A 21,106-nucleotide genomic window follows, 5' to 3' on the forward strand; every position below is an offset into this window, starting at 1 on the left:
GTAATACCCACCCTCCTTGTCTGCACTTAAAAATAAATATTTCAATACACAAAATATTTCTTAAACACCATCATGGGTCCTATTTTCTGCATAGACAATTGAATACATATGCCATCTCAATAAGAATAAATGTCATAGGGACATACCTTTCTAAATCTGTTTACATGTTTTAAAACGATCATAGCTAGTGAAAAACACGAGTCTTGGATCCACTACTTCTTAGGGTCTGCTTTGCCATCATGGGGAATTACATTCTACAGAGAAGGCTAATTGGATCTCATTGATATTTGGATGATTTTGCAATGTTCAAGGCTTTCAAAAGCTGACCGTTTTGTATTTTAAACTAACTACAAAGTTATCTTCTAGAAGTTGTAAGTCCTTAGCTTGTGAAGTGCCCAGTAATTCAGTTTGTATATGTCTGTGTCTCTGTGAACGTGTATGTGTGTGATTTCAGGAATGTAGCAATAAGTTCCATATAGCCTTCTGAAATCTTTCTCCTCCAGTTCAAGGTGTAGGTATATATTTACACAAATAAATTGATACTCTTTTGTGATTTGGCATATTGGTGGGAATAAGAGGTTCTCATAATTGTTTCAGAAGGGTTGGGGAGCATGAGCTTAGAAAATGGGAGGAGATAGAGGCAGGGAGGTTCTTTAAACTTTGTGCAAGATGAGAAACAGTAGCTTTTCTTTTTTCTTCTAAAGCAAACTGGCACTGAATTGTAACATACTAATACTCAGAATTGCTTTTCTGATCAGAGACAAGTGCCTCAGATTTTTCAAGGCAACATGAATGATGAAATGTGTTTTAGCAGTTATCTTTAAAAGTAGTTTTATTTTTCAAGTATAAGTCTATAGACTGTTCTTTTTTTCCAGCTGTACAAGAATTTCTCATTGATCCAGGTACGTGATCAATGTGTTTAGTTTCTTTGGGTTATTTATTTTTTTTAAGTGCTTGATTCATTCTGGTGTGAATGAATGTTTAAAATTTCTGGATTTTGATCTTTAAAACTTGCTGATTTGTCAGAACTGCAAAAAACCTGATGTTTGTTCCTTGTTTGGTGGGGCAACCTATTGATTTATGTTGTCTGTTATAGAGGAAAATTCTTCCTCTAGCCTGTAGATAATTAAGTGAATGGTTTGCAGTGTGCCTTAAAAATTATTTGAATGCATTGAGCATGTTTGTCCAGTGAATTTTGGATTGAGTCATAATAATGACTTTGCTTTGATTCTGTGGCTTTTGTCCTCTCCACAAGAATTTGAATTCTGTTGCATTTTGTATTCGTGTTCTTAACAGGGGAAGGAATTTTGCATTTTTTACAGAGGTGGGTTTTCCTATCCCCTCTGAATTCCTTCTGTAATTGATACAGCGAAAATCTGTTATTGCAGTGCTTAATTATTTCATAAAAAATTTTTTGGCTTAATCAGAAACAATGACAAAGAATGATAATAAAAAATACGAAAACCTTCCTTCCTTTGAAGAATAGAAATGAGGTGGTCAGGCTCACGCATGCTTTGTACCTGACACACTTACTCTCATGTCATTGTGTATCATGAGTCGGAGATGGAGTTGCTTCAGGTTTATAGATTTTTGTTTTAACATTTGTGTTGAATTCATTCTCTAGGCATGATGATTCCTGTTGCCTTTGTGGAAAGTGTAGATGAAGGGAAACAAATGCTTTGTTTTGTTTTCAGGAGGCCTGAGATGCTGATGAGAAAAGAGTAGAGGGTGGGCTGAGGAAAATAGTGATAGACCCTCACCTCCAGGCTGAAATTGATGAACAAAGAAATCAATTAAGTGTATTGGTATTTGACTAATAGAAGTCAGACAGCCCAGACTGTCTAGTTATACCCAAAGGAAAGTACTGAATTCACCTGCAGAATTAGGTGCTTTACCATGTAGAAGCAGCTTAGAGCAATCAGAAAAATCAGTCTTATGATGAGATATAAAAAGAATATAATATCTTTTATTTCTGAAACTTTTCTACATTAAGTTGTGTAGAGCTAAAATTAAGTTTCAAGCACCAGGAGTTAAGAGTTTAGGTGGTTCTGTGGGATCGTTATTCAGGGATGTGTCTAGACCCTGCTGGAGTGGCTGAAGCTGGCAGGAAAAGATCCAGAGCCAGGATTTTTCATCCTAGGATGTCCTCCATAATGGTTCCCTGTGGGAGCCCATGATTGAGTTAACAAGTTGTAACACTTCCCAGCCGCCTGTCAACTTTAAGAAAAAAAAGTGCTTATTAACTGCTTTAAAGCAAACACCTGTGCATCCTCACTCCTGTCTCCTTGCCATAAAAAGCAGAGACAATGCCTTGCTTGCATATTTGAGGTTATAGATAGCACACTGCTTATTGCACAGCAATGACCCAGGCCCTCAGCTATAAACGCCAGGCCTGCGTGGTGTTAGATAGTCTATTATCCCCAAAACAGGGACCAGGCTGGTCTGGTGGTCTGCTTTGTAATGAACATGTCTAAAAAATGTATCTTGTTCCCCTCAGCCCATGACTTCCCTAAAGGTAAACTAAGCCTTAGTACTCATGGTGGAGTCTACAATCTCTGTCTCATCCCTTCTTTCCCCAAGTTCCTGCCTACTATCTCACAACTGTTATTGACTTTTTACTTTGATTATACACAATAAATATGGGAGCATTTGAGAGACTCGTGGATTTGGCTCCCTAATCCCTCTCGCTTTCTTTCCTTTTTCCGCAGTCTTGAGAAATTCATTCCGTGTCGGTAAGACTTCCGCCAGCCAGAACCCACAGTTCCAGGTGAGAAGGATGCAGGCTTTATCCCTCCTACCCGAGGGAGAGAGAGGAGATAATTGAGATATGCTCCCCTGTGGTCCCTTCCTGCCCCAGGGCCACTCCAGTTCACCTGCAGCCTTCTGGCCTCTGCTCACAGGGCCTCTGTCCCAGGATTGACCGCAGCCTTTTATTCCCTTGTCAACATTCCCTGTGCCTTTCAGAGGTTGCTCTCTTCTCTGCAATTCAACCCTGGCAGATGTGATGGTGGTCAGCGTGCTGATGGGCAGTTACTTGGGGACTCCCAGGAGCCATGCTGATTCTCCTGAGTCATTCGGGGTTACAGAACTGTCAAGCACTGCAGGAAGCCCATTCACGTGAGTTCAACACAGCATTACATCACTTTCATTTTATTTTTGAATTTTCAGTGGAGAAATTATTTGTAGCACACTGTTCCAGATTTTAGGCCGCCTGCTTTCCTCACCACCATTTCCTTGTTGGCTCTGGTGCTTGTTTTAAAAACCAGGTTTCTTCTCTGGTCATTTGTAGCAGCTGGGCTTGCCGAATCCTTGATTTGCATTTGAAGCAGAATGCTTCTTCGTGATGTCAAACTGATTTTCCTTGTCATGTCTGAATATTTCTTGTACACTCAGCAACAGTTTCAAGTGAAATGCTCTTGTCCAATTTCGGTTAACTAATATTTGCTGATCTCCTGCTTTCATGCTGAGGGCAGTTTCTTCTTCCTGTAATAAATGTTAGCAATTTGCATTTACTATGGAAGGTACTAATCCGAGGTGCTTTTGTTCTTAACAGTTTTAATACAAATCACCCATTAAAATGTACAGCGGATTTTACTCTATGCCCAGAAATGTGCATCCCAGTCAATCTTAGAATATTTTCTTCCCCCCAACAGGAAACCCAGTACGCATAAGCAGACATTATCAACTTCCCCATCCTCCCCAAGCCCCAGGGAGCCACTCTTCTGTCTCTGTGGATTTGCCTGTGCTGAACATTTCATGCAATTCGAGTCACTTCATGTAAGTGGAACCGTCTATTTTGACTGACTTCTTTCACACTGAGTAACGTTTTCAATGTTTGTCCATGTTGTGGCCTGAGTCAGTACTCTATGCTTTGCTATTGCTGAATAATATTTCACTGTATGGCTGGGCCCCTTTATTTACCCATTCATCACGTGATAGTCATTTGGGTTGTTTCTGTTTTTTGGCTCTGAAAATTAATGGCGAAAAGTAATGGTGAATATTCCTGTAGGAGTTTTTATGTTAACATTTGTTTTCAGTTCTCTTACTTGTGTGCCCAGGAAGCAGAATTGCTGGATCATTCAGAAGCCAAATGTTCAACTCTCTGAGGACGTGCCAGGATGTTTTCCAAAGTGGTCACGCTGTGTTACATCCTCACCAGCAATGGCTGCGGGCTCTGCTTCCTCTGTGTCCTCATTAGTGCTTGTTAATCTTTTTTTGATTTTAACCTATTGTAGTGAATGTGAAGCGGTTTCTCCTAGTTGTTTTGACTTGATTTCCTTTAGAGCTAATGTTATTGAACACCGTTTCATTGTGCTTATTGGCCATTTGTATATTTTCCTTGAAAAATATCTTTTCAGATTCTTTTTTCATTTTTTAATTGAGTTGCCTTTTTATTGTTGAGCTGTGGAATTTTTTTTTTGATACACAAATTCCTTATCAGATAAATGATTTGAAAAAATTTTCTCCTGAGTGTTGTTTTTTCACTTTCTGGATGGTGTCTTTTGAAGCAAAGTTTTGAAGTTTAATGAACTCCAATTTATCTCTGTTTTCATTTTTCCTTGTGCTTTTGGGGTAATATTTAATATCTGATGTATTTTATTAAAACTTGTATATATAAAATAACTTAATTCTTAGGACCGTTCTAGGAGATGGGTGCGGTTGTTGTCCCCAGTCTATGCATCGGAGACTGAGATGCAGAGAATTTGACTGACATATTAGTGTCAAAGCTACCTAGTGCTGTGGGAATTCAGACCCTCATGTTTTTCCCTAGCATCTGAGCTCAACACCACCATGCTCCAATCTTTCCAGGAAACGTTAATGAAAAAATCTTTACTTTTTTGATTTCTTGTTAGATTTTTTTCTTATTGGGGACCTCAAATTCTCATTTTCTTTTCGGATATCAGTGTCGATTTATTTTAGGTCTCATGTAGGGAGAAGCATTGCTATCAGTTAACTTCTTTATTACTCACTCTCCAGTGATGATTGTTGCTAGTTGATCTAATCAAGTCATGCTTAAGTCTTTCCTGCTCATGACACTAACAGCAGAGTCATGACTTATAGAATGCTCAAAGAAGAAAGTACTTGATTGATTTTATTTTGCCAACAAATCAAACCAATCAGATAAAACCCTGGTGTTGACACAGACTATAAGCCCTCCAGAATAGGGTCACAGTCTTCATTGTGTTTCATTTGTTGGGTCACAGTGTCTGGATAGTGCCTTGCTGTCCAGCAGTTTTGTGAGGATACGGTGCTCGTGAATCATTGTAAGGACAGAATTTTGACAATAGACTGTGTTGTTCATTTCACGACGGGAAAGGTAATATAGAATTACTGTTCAGATCTGTTTTAAAATTAAGCTTTGAATTTTGAGAATAGTTCAAGAAGCCATACAAAGCTCTTTTTCACTAATTTTAGATCTATCTTAGACACATTATGTTTACATAGCAGAGTAACTTATCAAGTAGATTTGACAAAAGGAATGTTATATTGATTATTTGTTTTAGTTGAAATATTCTACCAGGGATAAAGTCATAAGTGCCCATAAATGAACAAATATATTTGTATTTAAATGCAACATGGGAGCAGACTACATATGTTTCTATATAATATATATGACTGTGTGTTTTAATCTTTCTGTCAGTGTTTTAATAGTTTTTCAGCAATTTTGTAACTTTAGAATTCTTCTATGGAAATCACCCCCAATTCTAGTGCAGTTTGTACTGTGTATCCTGTCTTATGCATGGGATTCCACTGTCCCCTCAGTGAGGAATTTCCTCTCCTATTGTGTTAGGAGCAGAGTTAAAGGAACTGTGATTTCTAGGCCTTTGCTCTCCATGTGTTTGCAGTTGGCTCTCAGTCACGATTTTCCCTTTCCAGAGTTTTTATTGTTAAATTAGAATTTCTGAAAATAACTATTAATATGTTGCATTGGTCTCCCTAGAAACTTGACGTCTTTGTGCTTTTCAGTTTTCAATTTATGAAAAATGCAAATGCACTCTTGTTTTTAAGTTGTCCTTTTTCAATAGATATTTATCTCTTAATTGATAGAATAATTTTTTCCCAATGAACGAATCGGTGTGCATGTTTTAAAGGATAACTTACTTTTTATTTTTCTTATTGTAACAGTAATATTCATTGTAGAGAATTTAGTAAATAAGGATTAACACAGTAATAACTTCACAATGGCCTCTAATCTCACCTGGAGATACAGTTGTAAGGTTTGAAATTGAGAATTATAAGTCCTCTCAAATTTTTCTTTTTCAAGTACGTATTGGTTACTGAGATCCTCGAATTCCCATATGAATTGTAGCAGCAGATAGTCAGTTTCTGCAGAGGAGCCCGCTGGGATTGTGATCGAGACCACGTTGAATATACGGATCGCTCTGGGGAGCACTGCCATTCCAAGAGCACTTTCTTTTGATAGGGGAATGTGTGTGGAGTGTCTGTCCTGGTATTTAGGTCTTCTTTAACTTTTTTTTTCAACAATGCTTTGAGTTTACAGAGTATTATTTTACTTTAATTATCTTTGCCTTTATATTGAGGACAAGTGTGCAAGGTACCGGGATCAGAAGTGTATTTGAGCCCCGCAACTTGCTGCCACCATGGACGCTGCGCTCTTGCTTCACCCGCTGTACAATCTTGCACAGAATACGACCTCAGTAACTCTCTCTTGAATGAATGATTATATGATTGTTGGATGATGCTTGAGAGTCCTTGTGATGATTTTTTTCCCCAGCCTTTCCCCAGTTCTTAACTATGCCCTTTCTCTTCCTAAACTCCAGCCTGGGTTTCAGCCTGCCTGTGGCATTGATTTTCCTTGTCTGTGGACTCTTCCTTTCACTGGTTCCCGATAATGTTACATGTGGGCTGTGGAAACTTGCTAGATGTCAAGAAAGAGCTAATCCATTGTAGGCCAGTATTTTTAGAGTTTGTTATTGTTTTATTGATTGAAATTAAATGAGGCTGCCCCCTGAGCCCTCCCGTGAGCACTTTTGACCTTCCTACAGCTGATACTGCTCTAGTTGCTGCATGTGCCCTTTCCCCAGCCTTGATTTTGTAATTGAATAAGTCACCATCACTGGAGCCCTCTCTTTAAAAGATAAAGAGAACATTTGCTCCTTTTCCCTGTTTGGAGACTTCGATGAGATGAGATCCCAGATAAAGAATGGAGCCCCACCTCTTTCTGACCCCCGCTGTTTCCGTTCCTTTCTTCAGGGGAAAAGAGTACAATTCAACAGTATAAAGATTGATTGTGAGCTAATGAGATAGACAAGACAACCGATCATTTATTAAATAACCTTTCATGATAGAAACAAATGTATTATACACACAAACAGCACACAAAGCACTGTAGTACCATGGTTACAATCGTGGGTCCGAGTTCGTGTCCTGCTCTGGAGAGACCAGTCCTGTGAGATGGAGAACTGGTAAGTCGGCTTAGCCTCTCCAGAACTGGTTTTCTGTCCTGCAGAGACGGGGCTCGCTAGGCGTCCCCCCCGTAGAGGTGCTGTGGGGTGTAAATGATGCGCGTGGGCAGCCTGAGCACAGCTGCTCATTCCTCGTAAGTGCAGGGTAGCATAGCTTTTGCGGTGATGGCTTTATGACCGCCCCATGTAGACTGTCAGTGCTCTGAAGGGATGCCTTGTGGTTTGGAGATGGGATTCTCACTTCTGTAAATACCCAAGTGTAGTGTTATTGGGCCCTGCTGATTTCAGTCTATTCTTTAGAAAGTACATATTGTAGATATATTTTTCAAGCATGTGTGCTTTTTTTCTTTTACTATTTAAAGTTCTACCCTCTCATCTCTTGGTATTACTTTTCATGGAATCCAGGAAACAGTCCTAAGCTACCTGCCTCTTCACACTTTTCCGTGGTGGTTTCCTTCCCTGATTAGAAGAGGGTTTTGCATAGGAAATTTTATTTGTTCCCCTTTTCTTGGAGTCTCTCTCTCTGTCTGCCCATCTCTCACCTCTCAATCTGTCCATTTCTCAACCCACTGCTTCTTCTGACATGTTCCAAAACGCATTTCAGGTAGCTTACAGAAGAACAGATACCAAATAAACAGGTGAGAAAATGGGGCCCAGTTCAGACAGTGAGGCTAGGAGGCGAGCCTGTTTGAGGATTGCAGGCGTGAGACACATGTCTCTGCCATGTGACTTATAAGATCGACAGCAGCAGTGTGCTTCAAGCTCCCAGCAGACACAGGGAAGCAGGATTTGAGGGAGATGCTTACTGGCTGTGAAATAAATAAGTGACTTAGGAGAAGCCCAGCCTTTCCAGCTACTAAGGCTTAGGAGAATATTTTGAGTGTCTTCCAAAATCAGAGTATGGCATCTTTTCTTTTTCAGAGTTCTATGTATAGTTGGTTACATTCTATACCTGGAAATTTCTCCAAAACTGCTTCCCACGTGAGTCCCATGGCTCGGGGATTGGGTGGTTCTGCTCATTGATGGGGGTTGGCCAGAAACAGAAAATGAGAGCCTCAAAGGGGCCTGGGATTTGTCAGTTATGTTTTGTCAGTGCTGTAGGGTTCAAGAAATGCTTTCACCGTTTCTCTCCATCTGAGGCGGCAGCGTAATCTCTTACCAGCATCAGGAGCTCAGGGCCACGGGATGGTGGGGGCTGACTGCACTGCCGTCAAGACAGCTGAGCTAGTCACTGCAGGTGTGGTTCTTTTACATACTGCATTTCATGTTCTTTACTAGAATGTTTCAACAGGGAGTTAATTAACTGAGTTAATTAACATTTAATAAATATGATCTTTGTTGAAAAGACAGTTATAGGCAGAATATAAGCTGTGAAGTCTTTAAAAACGGTTTCATTACTGAAATTTCATTTGGGGAGATACACGGTTTATCTTATATATGGCTCTCTTTTAAAGTAACAAAGAAACAAGACAGAAAAGGCAGAGGATGATTTCTGTTCTTCCTCTCGGCTTGCAGGTGCCCTCACCCCCAGTAGCATCAATCAAGACACCAGCACTGACACTGGCCGTGCTCAGAACTGCCTCAGCCCTGAAGACACTGCTGACAAATAGAAGGGGGACACGCCCTGTTACAGCAGGTGCTCTCACTTTGTGGGTCCTTATGTAACTGCGTGGTGTTAATCAGGATCGCCCGTCCTACATTGTGTGTTGCTGCTGCTTTGTCTCCTAGTTACTGTTTCTCTAAGTATTCTTGTATTATTCTCCAATGCATAGTACTACACACCCAAAAATGCTTTTTTCAGATGAAAAAGAATGTGCATTTAAAATAATAACTCTGAAAAGGGGGGCAAAAGAGGCTATCCTTTTCCCGCTATTCAAAGATAATAATTAAGACGTTAACGTATATTTTCATCAGTGTGGATCACCTCTGTCATAAAAAACCAGAGAGCACTCTGTGACTGTTTACTGTGTGGACACCTCCATTTTCCATTCGGCTTTTTATATGTTTTTCTACAATATTCTATCTCCTCTGGCATGATTTTTGATGACCAGTATAGCATTCTGTCTTGTGGAGGCATTGTCCATTTTACTTCGGACTTAAATAAACTTTTAAATTCCAAGTATACTTAACTGAAATACTGAAAAGAGAACTGTGGTGGTACAGGAAGGCCCTACCTCCCTTCCCCTTATTTCCGAAGAGTAAAAACTGTTGAAAATTTGATATATATATTTCATGACCTTTATGCCTATGACATACATATATACACACATATGAGAATTCCATGTATACGTGTGTGTATATATGCTTTATTTAAAAATGAGACCATACTATATGTTTTTCTGCAGCTCGCTTTAATCACTCAGGTGTATATCATAGACGTCCTCCCACTCCAGACTCACCCGGTCCTTTCAGATAGAGTGGAGGGGTCTCCTGATTTGCGGGTGTGGTCTCTTTCCCACGCACACCTTTGGTGAGAGAATGCTGTGGACAAGGCCCTGGACCACGGCGAAACGCCGGCTCCCTCATTGCTCGCAGCTCGTCGTGATTTAACGCATCATTGTCTTGATGGTGGACAGTTAAGTTTTCTCCATTTTCCACTGTCAGAAAGGATATTTGACTGGCATCCTTCTTGTACAGACATTCCTGTGATCTTTTATGAGTATTCCCTTAGTTAAGGCTTCTGGAAATTTAGTCCCTGGATGTGACATTTACATTCATCACAGACTCCATTCAAGTAACTCTAGAAATTCCTTCCATAGGGGAATGAAAAGATGCACAATTACTTATGTAACCAATTCTCTATTGCTGGATATGATTTCACTTCAGTTTTTCTTCCCACCATCACCATTGTAAACAGTGCTGTGTAAATGCCCTGATGGGTACATCTTTTTGGACCTAATTTGTTTTTTCCTAAAGGAAACGATTCCTAGAAGTGGTGTTGAGTCATTGTGTACGTACTTTTTCAGAGTTTACATATCCATTGACATGTCATCCTCTGAAAATGTCGCTCATGGTTTCTTCTCCCACAGATGGACACTAGATAGAATATCTTTTAAAAATATTTGCCAATATGATGAGCAAAAGTGCTTTTTCATTGTTTTAGTTTGCATTTGATGACCAGTGAGGTATTGAGCATTTTTCACTCATTAGCCATTTGACTTTTTTAAAATGAATGACTCCTTTTATCCTTTGCACACATTTAAGTGGGGGAGCTTCTTGTTGGTTTGTGACAGCTCTTTGTATGTTATGAACATTAACTTCTTGTCTTCAACAACATGTATCACAGAGCTTTTTCTTGTCATTTCTTTCCTTTCATTTTGTTTAGGAGGATTTTAATTTTGGTAGTGTCTCAAAATATTCTTATGATAATAAATGTATTCCTTATGTGTTTTATCTTTGAAATTATTCTTAAAAATAATTTCTTATACTGGAATAAATCTCCTCTGTAGGTTTTTTTTAATCTCTAAGATGGAGATGATAATAGTACTTGTTAATGTAAGGGTAAGTTGAGTTAATAAGAGCAAAGTGTTGTATTTGCTGTTATTAGTACTTTTTTATATTTACATCACTGTCTGTAAATTATCTTGTGGTCCTTATGAGAGGAATAGTATTTATTCTTTCTAGGTGATTGTCTGATTGTCTCAGGACAATTACTGAAGTCATACTTTTCTCTTTGATTTGAAATCCCACCTTTACAAAATACTTGTGTACACTAGAGTCTCTTTTTGAGCTCATGGTTCCCTTCTGTCAATCTGCCTTTCTTACTCCAGCACCATAACTTACATATTGTAAAAATTTATTTAATAATTGGCAGTCTGAATTTTTTTCATTCTTTTCTTCCATCCCAAATTTTCTTGTCTAGTATTATGATTTTATTATTCCTGAAGAATTCCAAAATATTTTGTTCAAGTTAAAAAAAATCAGATTGGAGTTGTCATGGGAGTTTTCAGTAAGTTTTGAATTATTCTGATGAGAACTTACATCTTTACAAAACTGCTTTCCTCCATGCAATTTGTTGATGTCTCTACATTCTCACCTCTTACTTTACCCCTCAGTACAGCCCTGAAGTTTCTCCATTTAGAACATGGGCATTATTTTTAACTTATTCCAGATTATTGTTTATGTTTTTGTCAATTTTGTAAGTGAAAATTTTTTGCTATTATATTTTTAAATGCTTAAAACTGAAATTTAGAAAGGAAGATTCGGTTTGTAAATACTCACTTTGTATTTTGTCATTTAAAATTGTAAGTATTAAGTAGTTGTTCCAGAATCCTTTCTTTTTTGTTTTTAAAAATTTGTGTCGAAGATTCTCAAAATGTTTATAGCTAAGTAGTATAGGTGGGGAGACAGATGGAGAGAGGTAGTGTGGCTCATGTACAAACTGTGAGCAGTTTCATGGCTGCCTTTAGGCTGGAGAAACCACAGAAGAGCCCAGGTTAGACAAGGAATGGCTTTGTATGCACTTGAAAGCCAGCTTTCCTGCCTGTATGGTGAAGCCTGGTGGGCGTGGCAGGTAGATGATCAAGGTCTGATCAAGGTCATTTGCTGCACAGAGCGCTGTGTCTGTGAGAAATGGTGACCATTGCCATGGCAAATGCTTGGTGCCAGGAACAATGCAGGGGAGCTGGGGAGCCTGTGTTAAGGATTTTCCAGTCCTGGGAGTGGGAAGATCAGACTCTGCATTCAGATCTGAGTTTGAATTAATCCTCTTTAGTTTACTGGACCTCTGACTTTTGTCAAGTTATGCATCCTGTTTGAACTCCTGCTTTGTTGTCTCTCAAAACAGAAGAATTACAGCCTGCTGCTAGAGTGTTTGATCAGGGTAAATGATTTGTGTCTATAAGATGCCACGTACAGTCACAAGCTCAGTGAGCAATGAGCTGTCCCCTCTTCTCCTGCAACTCAGTGCTCGATAAGTCATCAGCAGAAAGCGAGTCCCTAATTTGTATGTGGTGCAAGGAAGAACAAAACTAACGTCTTGCCTTTCCCTGGCAGTATTCTTAGTTCTTTGCTTCATGTACCTCTTTCCTCCTTCACTCTCCCCTTTCACCTCCTCCACCAAGAGCCTGAGACTCTCTCAGAACACTAGATTCAAATTATTTAAATGGTGGCTCATTCCCATGAAATGACAGTGACTTAAAAAAACTGTACACATCCCAGAATTCATTGTATTTGATTTACACACACACACACGTGCACACACACACACACACACATCAGGTTACCTCCCATTTGCTGAGGGAGAAGGGCCACTTTTTCTGAGTTTTCATTTACTCAGCGTGAGAGCAGTCTCTTAAGCAGAATTTCACCTGGCTTCGTGCATGGTTTTTTAAATTGGATTTCTGCTTTTTGTCCATAAAAATATTCTCCTATTAGAAGACAGGAAGTGGAGACATAGATATTCTGCTGAGATATTGGTGTTATCATATTTGAGTTTTAATGGACATAAGGCGGCATAGAGTCATACATTATTATGGATGAGAATCCATGATGATATAACTTAGACAAGAATCTGGGTCTCCTGCCATCGTGTCCACGCGGGTGAAGAGGCAACTGGGTGGGGGATGGCAGGGAACCTTCTTGCTTGAGTTCCAGGTTCTTGTTAGTTTTCATTGCTCAGCTGCCTTTAGTTTATGTCCATGAGGCCTCTCATGGGAAGGTCACTATGTCCTGAGAGACTGAGTTACTAATCAGCAGAAAGCTCTGGACCCACTCATATTTTCCAGAGTTTTTCTGCTGACCTGCTGACACTTTATATAAATGAGACCTAACAAACTACTGGATATAAAATCCTTATTGTTATCATTTGCCCTCGAGTTCCATAGGAATGTGGTGCTGTCTCAGGCTGTCTAAGGCTAGATCTGAACAAAGATAGGGTGATAGGCTCTGCTGCTGGACCCTCCCCAGTCAAATGGGATTTCCACCTTAGTTTTTAGAATCAGGCAGATGAGTTCAAATCTTGTCTTTACCAGTTATTAGCTTTGTGACCTTGGGGAAATAACTACTTTTTTGGTTCCAATTTTATTTATCTGTAAATAAGTTCAGTATTTATTTTAGGGTTTTTGTTTTAGAATTGAATGTGCTAATTCCCTAATTTATTCCTAAAATACTGATCACATGGTTCTATGCTGGTGCCTTAGTAGTTGATTGCTAAGGGACTCAACAGTGAGAATGGGGGTGGAGCCCCCTGGATCATACAGCTTATATTCCAGGATATGCTTGTAAAAGACAAGATTGCAGTGGATTTTTAGTAAATGTCCATTCCTTTCCTAATCCCCATTGATTGTGTATATATCTTTATACTAATATATGAACAATTTTTTGCAGTTTAAATCTCTTTGTAGTATTTAAAGAATGTAGCTATAACAAAAATACGTGAAATAAAATGACTTGACTTTTATTTTCCTTTCAATAAGCAAAACAAAATAAAATAGAAAAGAAAAGAAAAAGTATTGAAGGAGTAGAAATAATTTTATTTCCGTGGAATCAACTCCCTATGTTAGGTTTTTCCATTGTGTTGTTCAACATCATATAAAATTGACAGGTTGTGACTTCAGTGTTGATAGCTAGGTGAGTATAGTTTCTTTTTGTGGTTGTCTTTGATGAATTATTTGCACTAGATCATAAATGATGTGCATGTTACATATTGGAAACGAGGAAACATTGGAGACATACTACCTCCAATGCAGTCATTTTGTTACCGAGTCCAAACTCGTTCTGCTCGCCACATGACAGGCCAATAAACCGGGAGATGAGGTGTTGGAGCAAGGAATAGTGACTTCACTTGCAATGCTGGCAGACCCAGAAGACGGCAGACTGATGTCCTGGAGAACTATCTTCCCCAAGTAAGAATTCAGTCTCCTCTTATACTAAAAAGGGGCGGGGTTGTGGTTGGTTGTTGCATACTTCTTGCTTTATGAATTGTTTGTCCTTTGAATCCGCTGTTCTTGCAGCTGTCCATGTGGATCAAATCATGGTACCCCTGTAAAACCTCCAAAAAAACAAAGGCTATTCTCTATTATGCAACTTGCCATCTCTACAGAAGTGCAGATGAGCTAACATTTTTAAAGATCAGGGCCAGGAGAATAGGCTTTCCTGCAGATTTCAGGCTAAAGGCAACTTTCTTTTTCAAATGGTGCAGAGCTACCAAGTCTGAGCCTAGGAAACAGGGCACAGGTTTAAACTCAAAGGAACAGATTTAACATAGGGTAAAAACTGTACATTTTATTACAATTCCGTTTCCAGCTTCATAGATAATATTAGTAAGAAATACGAGCAATTTTGTATTTTTGCTTCTTAATAACCGATAAGTGTACCAACTATATTTTGTGAGCAGGGATGCTGTGCAGGCATTGGGGTGACAGCAAACTCTTGTAGGGGGTGGCCGACCCTGCAACATCTCTGATGCCCCGTGAGTGTTGGTGAGGGTCCCCGTAGCCAGGGGCTCTCTTCAGGAACCAGCATATGGGCATTGACCTCTGGAGACCTCTTTTTCGGCTGCAGGAATTTTTTTCAGATATTGAGATTGAAAAATCACTCCAGCTGGGAATAATTAGGGAAAAAAACAAAAGGAAAAGGGTTTGGAGTAGAGTAGAAGAGTAGGACATAAGATCACGGAGCCTGAGTGCTTGGCAGCGGGGCCTCGGGAGAGAGGGGAGCAGAGGTGGGGAGGGGCCTGGCTCCAGAACCAGCTCCTGTAATTGCCCCCGCACGCAAGCCACATAGCTTTAAATTGGCCTGGGCCACCTCTCTGGGCTGGATATCACCCTGGGCAGAACCGTGGTATCTGTAAAGTAAAATGACTTCACAACAATTGTACAGAGCTGCAGGTGTAAGAGAGCCTAAGCCTGTCTCAGAGTGCAGGGGACAAGCGGAAAGGAATGGCAAAATTTCCACTGACAATTGAAATTTTGTTAAATAGCCTGCTACAGTTGTTTGCATCACTTGAATGAATGCAGGCATATTTCTGTGGGCATTTATAGGTTCACTGAACCCCACCAGCCCCTCTTGCCCCCATCGGAGATGGGCTTTCTCAAGCACAGTGCCCCTCCTGCTTGGGTGGAAAACGCTGCTGGTCCTTGCCTGGGGCCGGGCTGCTGCAGGGCACTGAATCCCCGAGGCACGGCCTGTGAGACACGACAGGAACATCTCTGCTCTTGACTGGGTGCCTCCGTTTCCCCTGCAGTGTAAAAATGCCGATGACTGAGTTAGAAGCATGCTTCCAAGCTGTCCATGTCCTTGGCATCCAGAAGCGGAGCCTGGAAGCTTTCGAATTTATCCAGAATGCGGTTTACATTCACCTTCAGCAGGTGAGTGTATGTCCTTACACAAGTGGAGGAATTACTGCAGTTTTCCTGGAACTTTCTCACTACAAGTCCATTTGATTTTTCTGTGCTAGGATTCAGTATGGCCTGCTAAAAACTCTGGAGTGAGATCTTGAAACCCTGATGAAGAGCATTATTTATTTCATTTCTCTATATGATACTCTTTTACTTTTAAAATTCAGAATTTTTGGTTGTTTCAAAAATTTTTGGGGGGGTTGGAGAATCATGTTTACTCTTACCATCTTTGCAACCTGTTGCTTTGTGCCTCTCACCTGTCTTCTGTCACTTGTGAGGCGGTTCCATTTGTGACCCTGTCCGGGTTGTTCATGTTATAAAACATAAAGCCTGTAAAAGTACAGTCCCTTTTCCTCCGAAGACATTCCACAAATACTCCTTTAACCTGGGTGTGGTTTTAAGAAGACAGAATCTTTAGAACATGTCCTTGCAGGTTGCTAGTGCAAAATCCCAAAATCAATAGTCTAGCTCAACATCTAAAATCTTTCTAATTTACCTTGGAATTGTATGGATAATTGAAGCAGTTTGCTAAGAACTCAGACCAGGTTTAGAATACAGGCTGGTGTAGCTCAGCAGGTCCTCCCAAGCTGATGCTCTGCCAGAGGGCGGGGCCGAGGGGAGAGGGCGGGTCCTGCCCTCCCTGAGGTGACAATTTCATGGCAAAGACTTTCACCTGGTGAAGAACTTGGAGTTTCTTCTAAGAAGAGTGGGTCTTAAAAGAGTCCAAAAAGCGCGGGAGTGGCACAGTCCCATTTGTCTCAAGTAGGGGAGAGCGGCTGTGGGGCCACTTAGGAGACTCGTGAGTCCAGGTGGGCAGTGTTGGTGGCTTCCACTTGAGCGGTGGGACGGTCAGTGTTTAAAAGCGAACATATTGAAGGCATGTTTAGATGGTAAAAAGGAAAGGATGAAGGCTGGCTGTGAATGTAGGATGGAGTAAGGCCCAGGTTTCTGGGTGGATTAATGAGGTAAATGATGGTCCTTCTGTGCTCTGAGGAGGGAAAGCTGCAGAGGGAGTTCTGCGGAAATCTGATGAGTTCAGCTTTGGGTAAAGTGAAAGGTTGTTAGATGTGTGGTCTGGGAGCTCAGGTGAGAGCCAGTAGTGAGTAGGGGGAGGTGAGAGGGACTTTCAAATAATTTTGTATTGTGAACATACAAATAAGTATGAGTAATGACACATTTAACACCTCTATATTCTGGATTTAAAGCCCAGTAACATTTTGCTATACTGACTGCAGAGGTTCTTAATATTTTTTAATAGAAATAAGTAGAAACAAAATAGTGGAGTTAGTGAGCATCTTAGAGTAGATGTGTGTCCTTGTATGTATTTTTATACCTCATCTGTTTATAACCATAATCTACAAAAAGTTATCTTGCTTAGCATAAGAGTTAAACACAGGGACGTGACACACATTGTTGGGGGTTGAAGCTGATCTTCTCGGGCAAATTATGGACCCTCTCTTTGCCTTAGTTGCATCGTCTGTGACTGCCCCAGGGCCCCTCATCACAGCTGATTTCCTAGAGTAGATGTTGGGAGGGAGGCTGCTGAAGGGAGTAAGAGGTGGCAACTGCTAGGGATATTGAAGAGAGACAAAAACAGATTAAAGCCGATAAACTGAGTACAAATACCCTCTAAATAGAAGGAATCCCGCAGTGTTTTGAGCCGCTTATCATAAGGGAAAGAAAATCACGTGGATCCAAAGCTCTTGAGCATATGAATATTGTGGGTGGGAGGGTGTCATTATAAAAGTGTTGAGAAAAGGCCTCTTTGTTTTTCTTGACATTACCAGTAAGGATGGGGAGCAGAAGCGAAACCCTCTGCTTCACAGTTGAAGGTGCTGTTTTGTGTGAAACTGACCAAAGTTTGGAAACCAGTCATCAGCGATGCTGGCAAATGAAGAGGCTTCTGGATTGGGTGGGGCACTTGCTGTGACTTACAGGTGACCTGCTGGCTGGGGACTGTGTGGCGGGCAGTAGTTTTGCAGGGTAGCCCGGGCATAATCCCTGGCTCTGATGCTGCTGGTCTGATTAACAGACCTGGGCGCACACTGTCCTAATGGGGCAGCTCGGGATGTGGCCCTGCCGTGCTGAGAGCGAGAAGAGGGCTCCCCTGAGGAGGTGTCCCTGCGGAGAGTGGAAATGTACTCCTGCAGGGGAGGAAGAGCCTCTGAGCAGCGGGCCGGATGCACAGGCAAGACCAGCATGAGCACTGATGTTTCCGGGAGCCGGAAGTCATACAGTGGCCCAAACAGCCTTGTTCCTGAGAGACTGGAGGGAATAGATGCTGAAAAGGCAGGCTAGGGTCAGACCCTGTGGTGGGTTATGAGTGACAGGAGAGGATTGTTCAGGCAGGCATGAGACAACCCTGTGGGCGTCCCAGCTGGGGCGTCACGCCGAAGGGAAGAGCAGAGTTATAGACTTTGCCACTTATTAGCTGTGTGACTTTAAGCAATATCACCCCACCTCTCTATATATATATCTTCATCTGTAAAGTGACACAGTGACAAGGTCGTGTCATCAGAAGTATTAGCTTAGCTCTGATCCTCTTTGTCGACTCCTGTCAGTGCTTCCCTGCAAGGTTCTGCAATGGCTGCTTTTACTCTGAGACAGGAGGGCGTAGAGGGACACTGTAATACCCGAGGGCAGGAAGGGGTTGCTTTAAAAGCAGACATGTAACAGCCTGCAGCTGCAGACCTGCAGGCAGTTTGGTTGACGGTCCTTGAGAGGACTTTGGAGGCCTTAGCGTCGTCTTAAGTCTTGTTTCCCTTTGGGGACCGGATTTGCCTTTGGGGATTGATGTTGAAGATTTGAGCTTCTGCAAAGCTGTTTTCAGAGATGGGTATATATGTAAAATATCATATAAAATAAAATGATTTATTTAACGAGTGCGAATTTGTAGCTGTTATGAACAGCTCTGTTGGCCTGGTCTCCACGGGGGACACCAAGTGTCAGCAGAGCGTGCAGGAGGGCAGGCAGCCTGCAGTGCTTCTGCGGGGTGTTCTCCCCAGCAGGGCGCTCTGCTGAGTTGAGTCTTCTCCGAGTTTTGTTGCCAGAGGAGCAGACAGCAAATTAATGAGTTCTAGAGGGATTGTATAATGACAGGAAGAAATAGGAACCCGGAGATTTTCCGGACTAAAACACGCTTTGGTTCCTGATTCAGTGTGTTCCATTACAGAATTGATGAGTTGTGTCTATTCTGGAACGTCATTGAAATAAACGTTCAGCCTATATGTTAAGGGCTTTGTTTTATTTGGCTGGAGGACTCGAGCCGGGATGACAGCCTCTCAGATCACTCTGAGGGACTGCTCCCAAGAGGTAGGGGAGGAGCTAGGATATATAGAAGCTTACAACAAAGACCAGGTAATTGGAACAATAAAACATTGCTTGTTATCTAAAGAAAACCAGATATCTCAAGTTCAAGTATTTACTGCTTTTCTATGTATGGTGAGAAGCAAACATTTGGGTCATTGAATTCATTCCTTTGGCAATCCCCTGGCTATCTAGGGCCAGTATCCTGTCCTTTCTTACTCTGAGTCTGCTCAGAGGGCACCACTGTGAGTGGCTGAGAGGCCGGGCTGTAGGCATGTACTCGCTGGGGGTTGGCAGCAGCCGCTGATGACTCGGATTCAGCATTCTTTGTTTACTGTCATGGTTGCAGTATTTTCATGCACATTGTAGTATTTTCATTCACAGTGCTCCCACTTGGTCCTAAATTCGACCAATATTTTGAGAGAAATTTCATGACCAATTTTGTCCCACGGTGCTAGGTTGGCTCATTCCTAGTTCAGGTGAAGAATCTTCTGAGTTGCCATTCAAGGTGTTAGTTTTTTTTGTCAGGCCCTGTTGATACTAAAAGTTCTCTGGATCACCTGTCTTACTAGTCTATTATGATACAGAAAGTGTTTACCCATCTTTGCTCATTCCCATACCTAGAATCACACTATTATATTTATTTTATTCAGGGTTATAAATTTTATCTGTTTCTTCAAGATGTTTAGCCATCATCAATCTTGTGGGCCTAGTTACACATTGGGAATTGTAACAGACAACAATTTTATAAAATAGACAGGATATAAGTAATACAGCTAGTAACGTTAATAAAGTCACGAGTAAGAATTTAATAGTCGAGAAGTTGTATTTTTGGGTTAAAATTTTGCTTGTGTTTCTGAGTTTGATCCTATGAGAAAGTTCATATTTATGGTCAGGGTCAGAGCAGGTATTAATTGGCCAGTTGAAATCTCCCACCTTGTAAGATCAACAGTGGCCTAAACAGAACTATAAATTCTTTTTAGAATAACGTTTCTGAGGGCTATCTAGTTAGAGCCTTGGAGTAGGGAAACCCACCAAGGTAACACAGAAGTACTAGACATAGGTAATTTATCATAAACTTAACAAGTGGAATAGTTCATAATCAAAGGTTGGAGAAATTATCAAAGTAATTGGTATACAGTCCTGGTCCGGTGTCTTGGGTCAGCTGTCTAGCTCAGATGTCGTCTTCTTCTCATCCTGGTCTGGTAGCTTTTTCTCCATTTGGGCATTGTTTTCAGGGGAGCAGCACTCGATAGGCCAGTGCAGTGCAGGGGATGTTTCAGATAGGAAATGAATCGGAGACTCCGTTTCCTTCAGCTTTGGTGTGTATGGTCTGGTAAAGAGTACCTGAAAAAGGGTCCTTCCATTCAGGTTGGAGACAGTTCTTTAAGTCATGCCTGTTGCAGTATGTATAACCCCTGGCTGCAGGTCATGGGGCATTGGAACTTTACCCAAGGATAGATTTCTGAGCTTCAGAAACAAACCTAGAGTATCTTTTTCATAATTCAATTAAACCGTACAGTAATGTGACATAACAGCAAGGAATGATCTGGGAAGTGTCTTAGTAAATATGGACCTCAATTAACAAAACTAGAATTTAATATCCACTAAAATATAATTTATTTTCTCTCTTAAGTTACCCTCAGTTTTCTCAAATATAGCCAAATCAAGATTAATTTTTTACAACTTAAGTCTGATTATTTGATCATATAGGCTTTTTTAAATTGGCTGTGTTGGAAGTTTTAATACGGAGTCTCAGGGTAGAATGTTAAGGTTTGCTAAGGCCAAGAAAGACACGTCAAGGCTTTTCATGGGTTTCTGCCTTACAGATTTAGGTAAATTCTTTTCTCTTTAAAATCCTTAAAATATCTTTATACTCCTATATCTGTTAGGAGATGATCTCCCTAATTTGTTTGATAGAGCCACTGGGGACCTAAGTGTTTTTAGTCTCTTGAGGGATCAGATAGAGAGAAAAGATAAGTGTTCCAAGTGTGATTACATAGGTATAATTTATCAAATTGCTGTGAACCATAA

General features: G+C 40.8%; 1 protein-coding gene across 1 annotated transcript in view; it reads left to right on the forward strand.

Annotated features, from left to right (window-relative positions):
* The first annotated feature begins 2,497 nt into the window (after positions 1 to 2,497).
* Positions 2,498 to 21,106, forward strand: part of LOC140698888 (uncharacterized) — a 73,386-nt gene continuing 54,777 nt past the window's right edge. The window contains exons 1-5 of the mRNA XM_072970747.1: positions 2,498 to 2,767; positions 2,965 to 3,117; positions 3,654 to 3,777; positions 14,163 to 14,272; positions 15,613 to 15,736. Of these exons, the coding sequence (XP_072826848.1) occupies positions 3,005 to 3,117; positions 3,654 to 3,777; positions 14,163 to 14,272; positions 15,613 to 15,736 (471 nt within the window). The 5' untranslated portion in view covers positions 2,498 to 2,767; positions 2,965 to 3,004. The remainder of the gene's footprint in view (positions 2,768 to 2,964; positions 3,118 to 3,653; positions 3,778 to 14,162; positions 14,273 to 15,612; positions 15,737 to 21,106) is intronic.

Source organism: Vicugna pacos, chromosome 10, assembly GCF_048564905.1.
Source record: "Vicugna pacos chromosome 10, VicPac4, whole genome shotgun sequence".
NCBI classification, from domain to species: Eukaryota; Metazoa; Chordata; class Mammalia; order Artiodactyla; family Camelidae; genus Vicugna; species Vicugna pacos.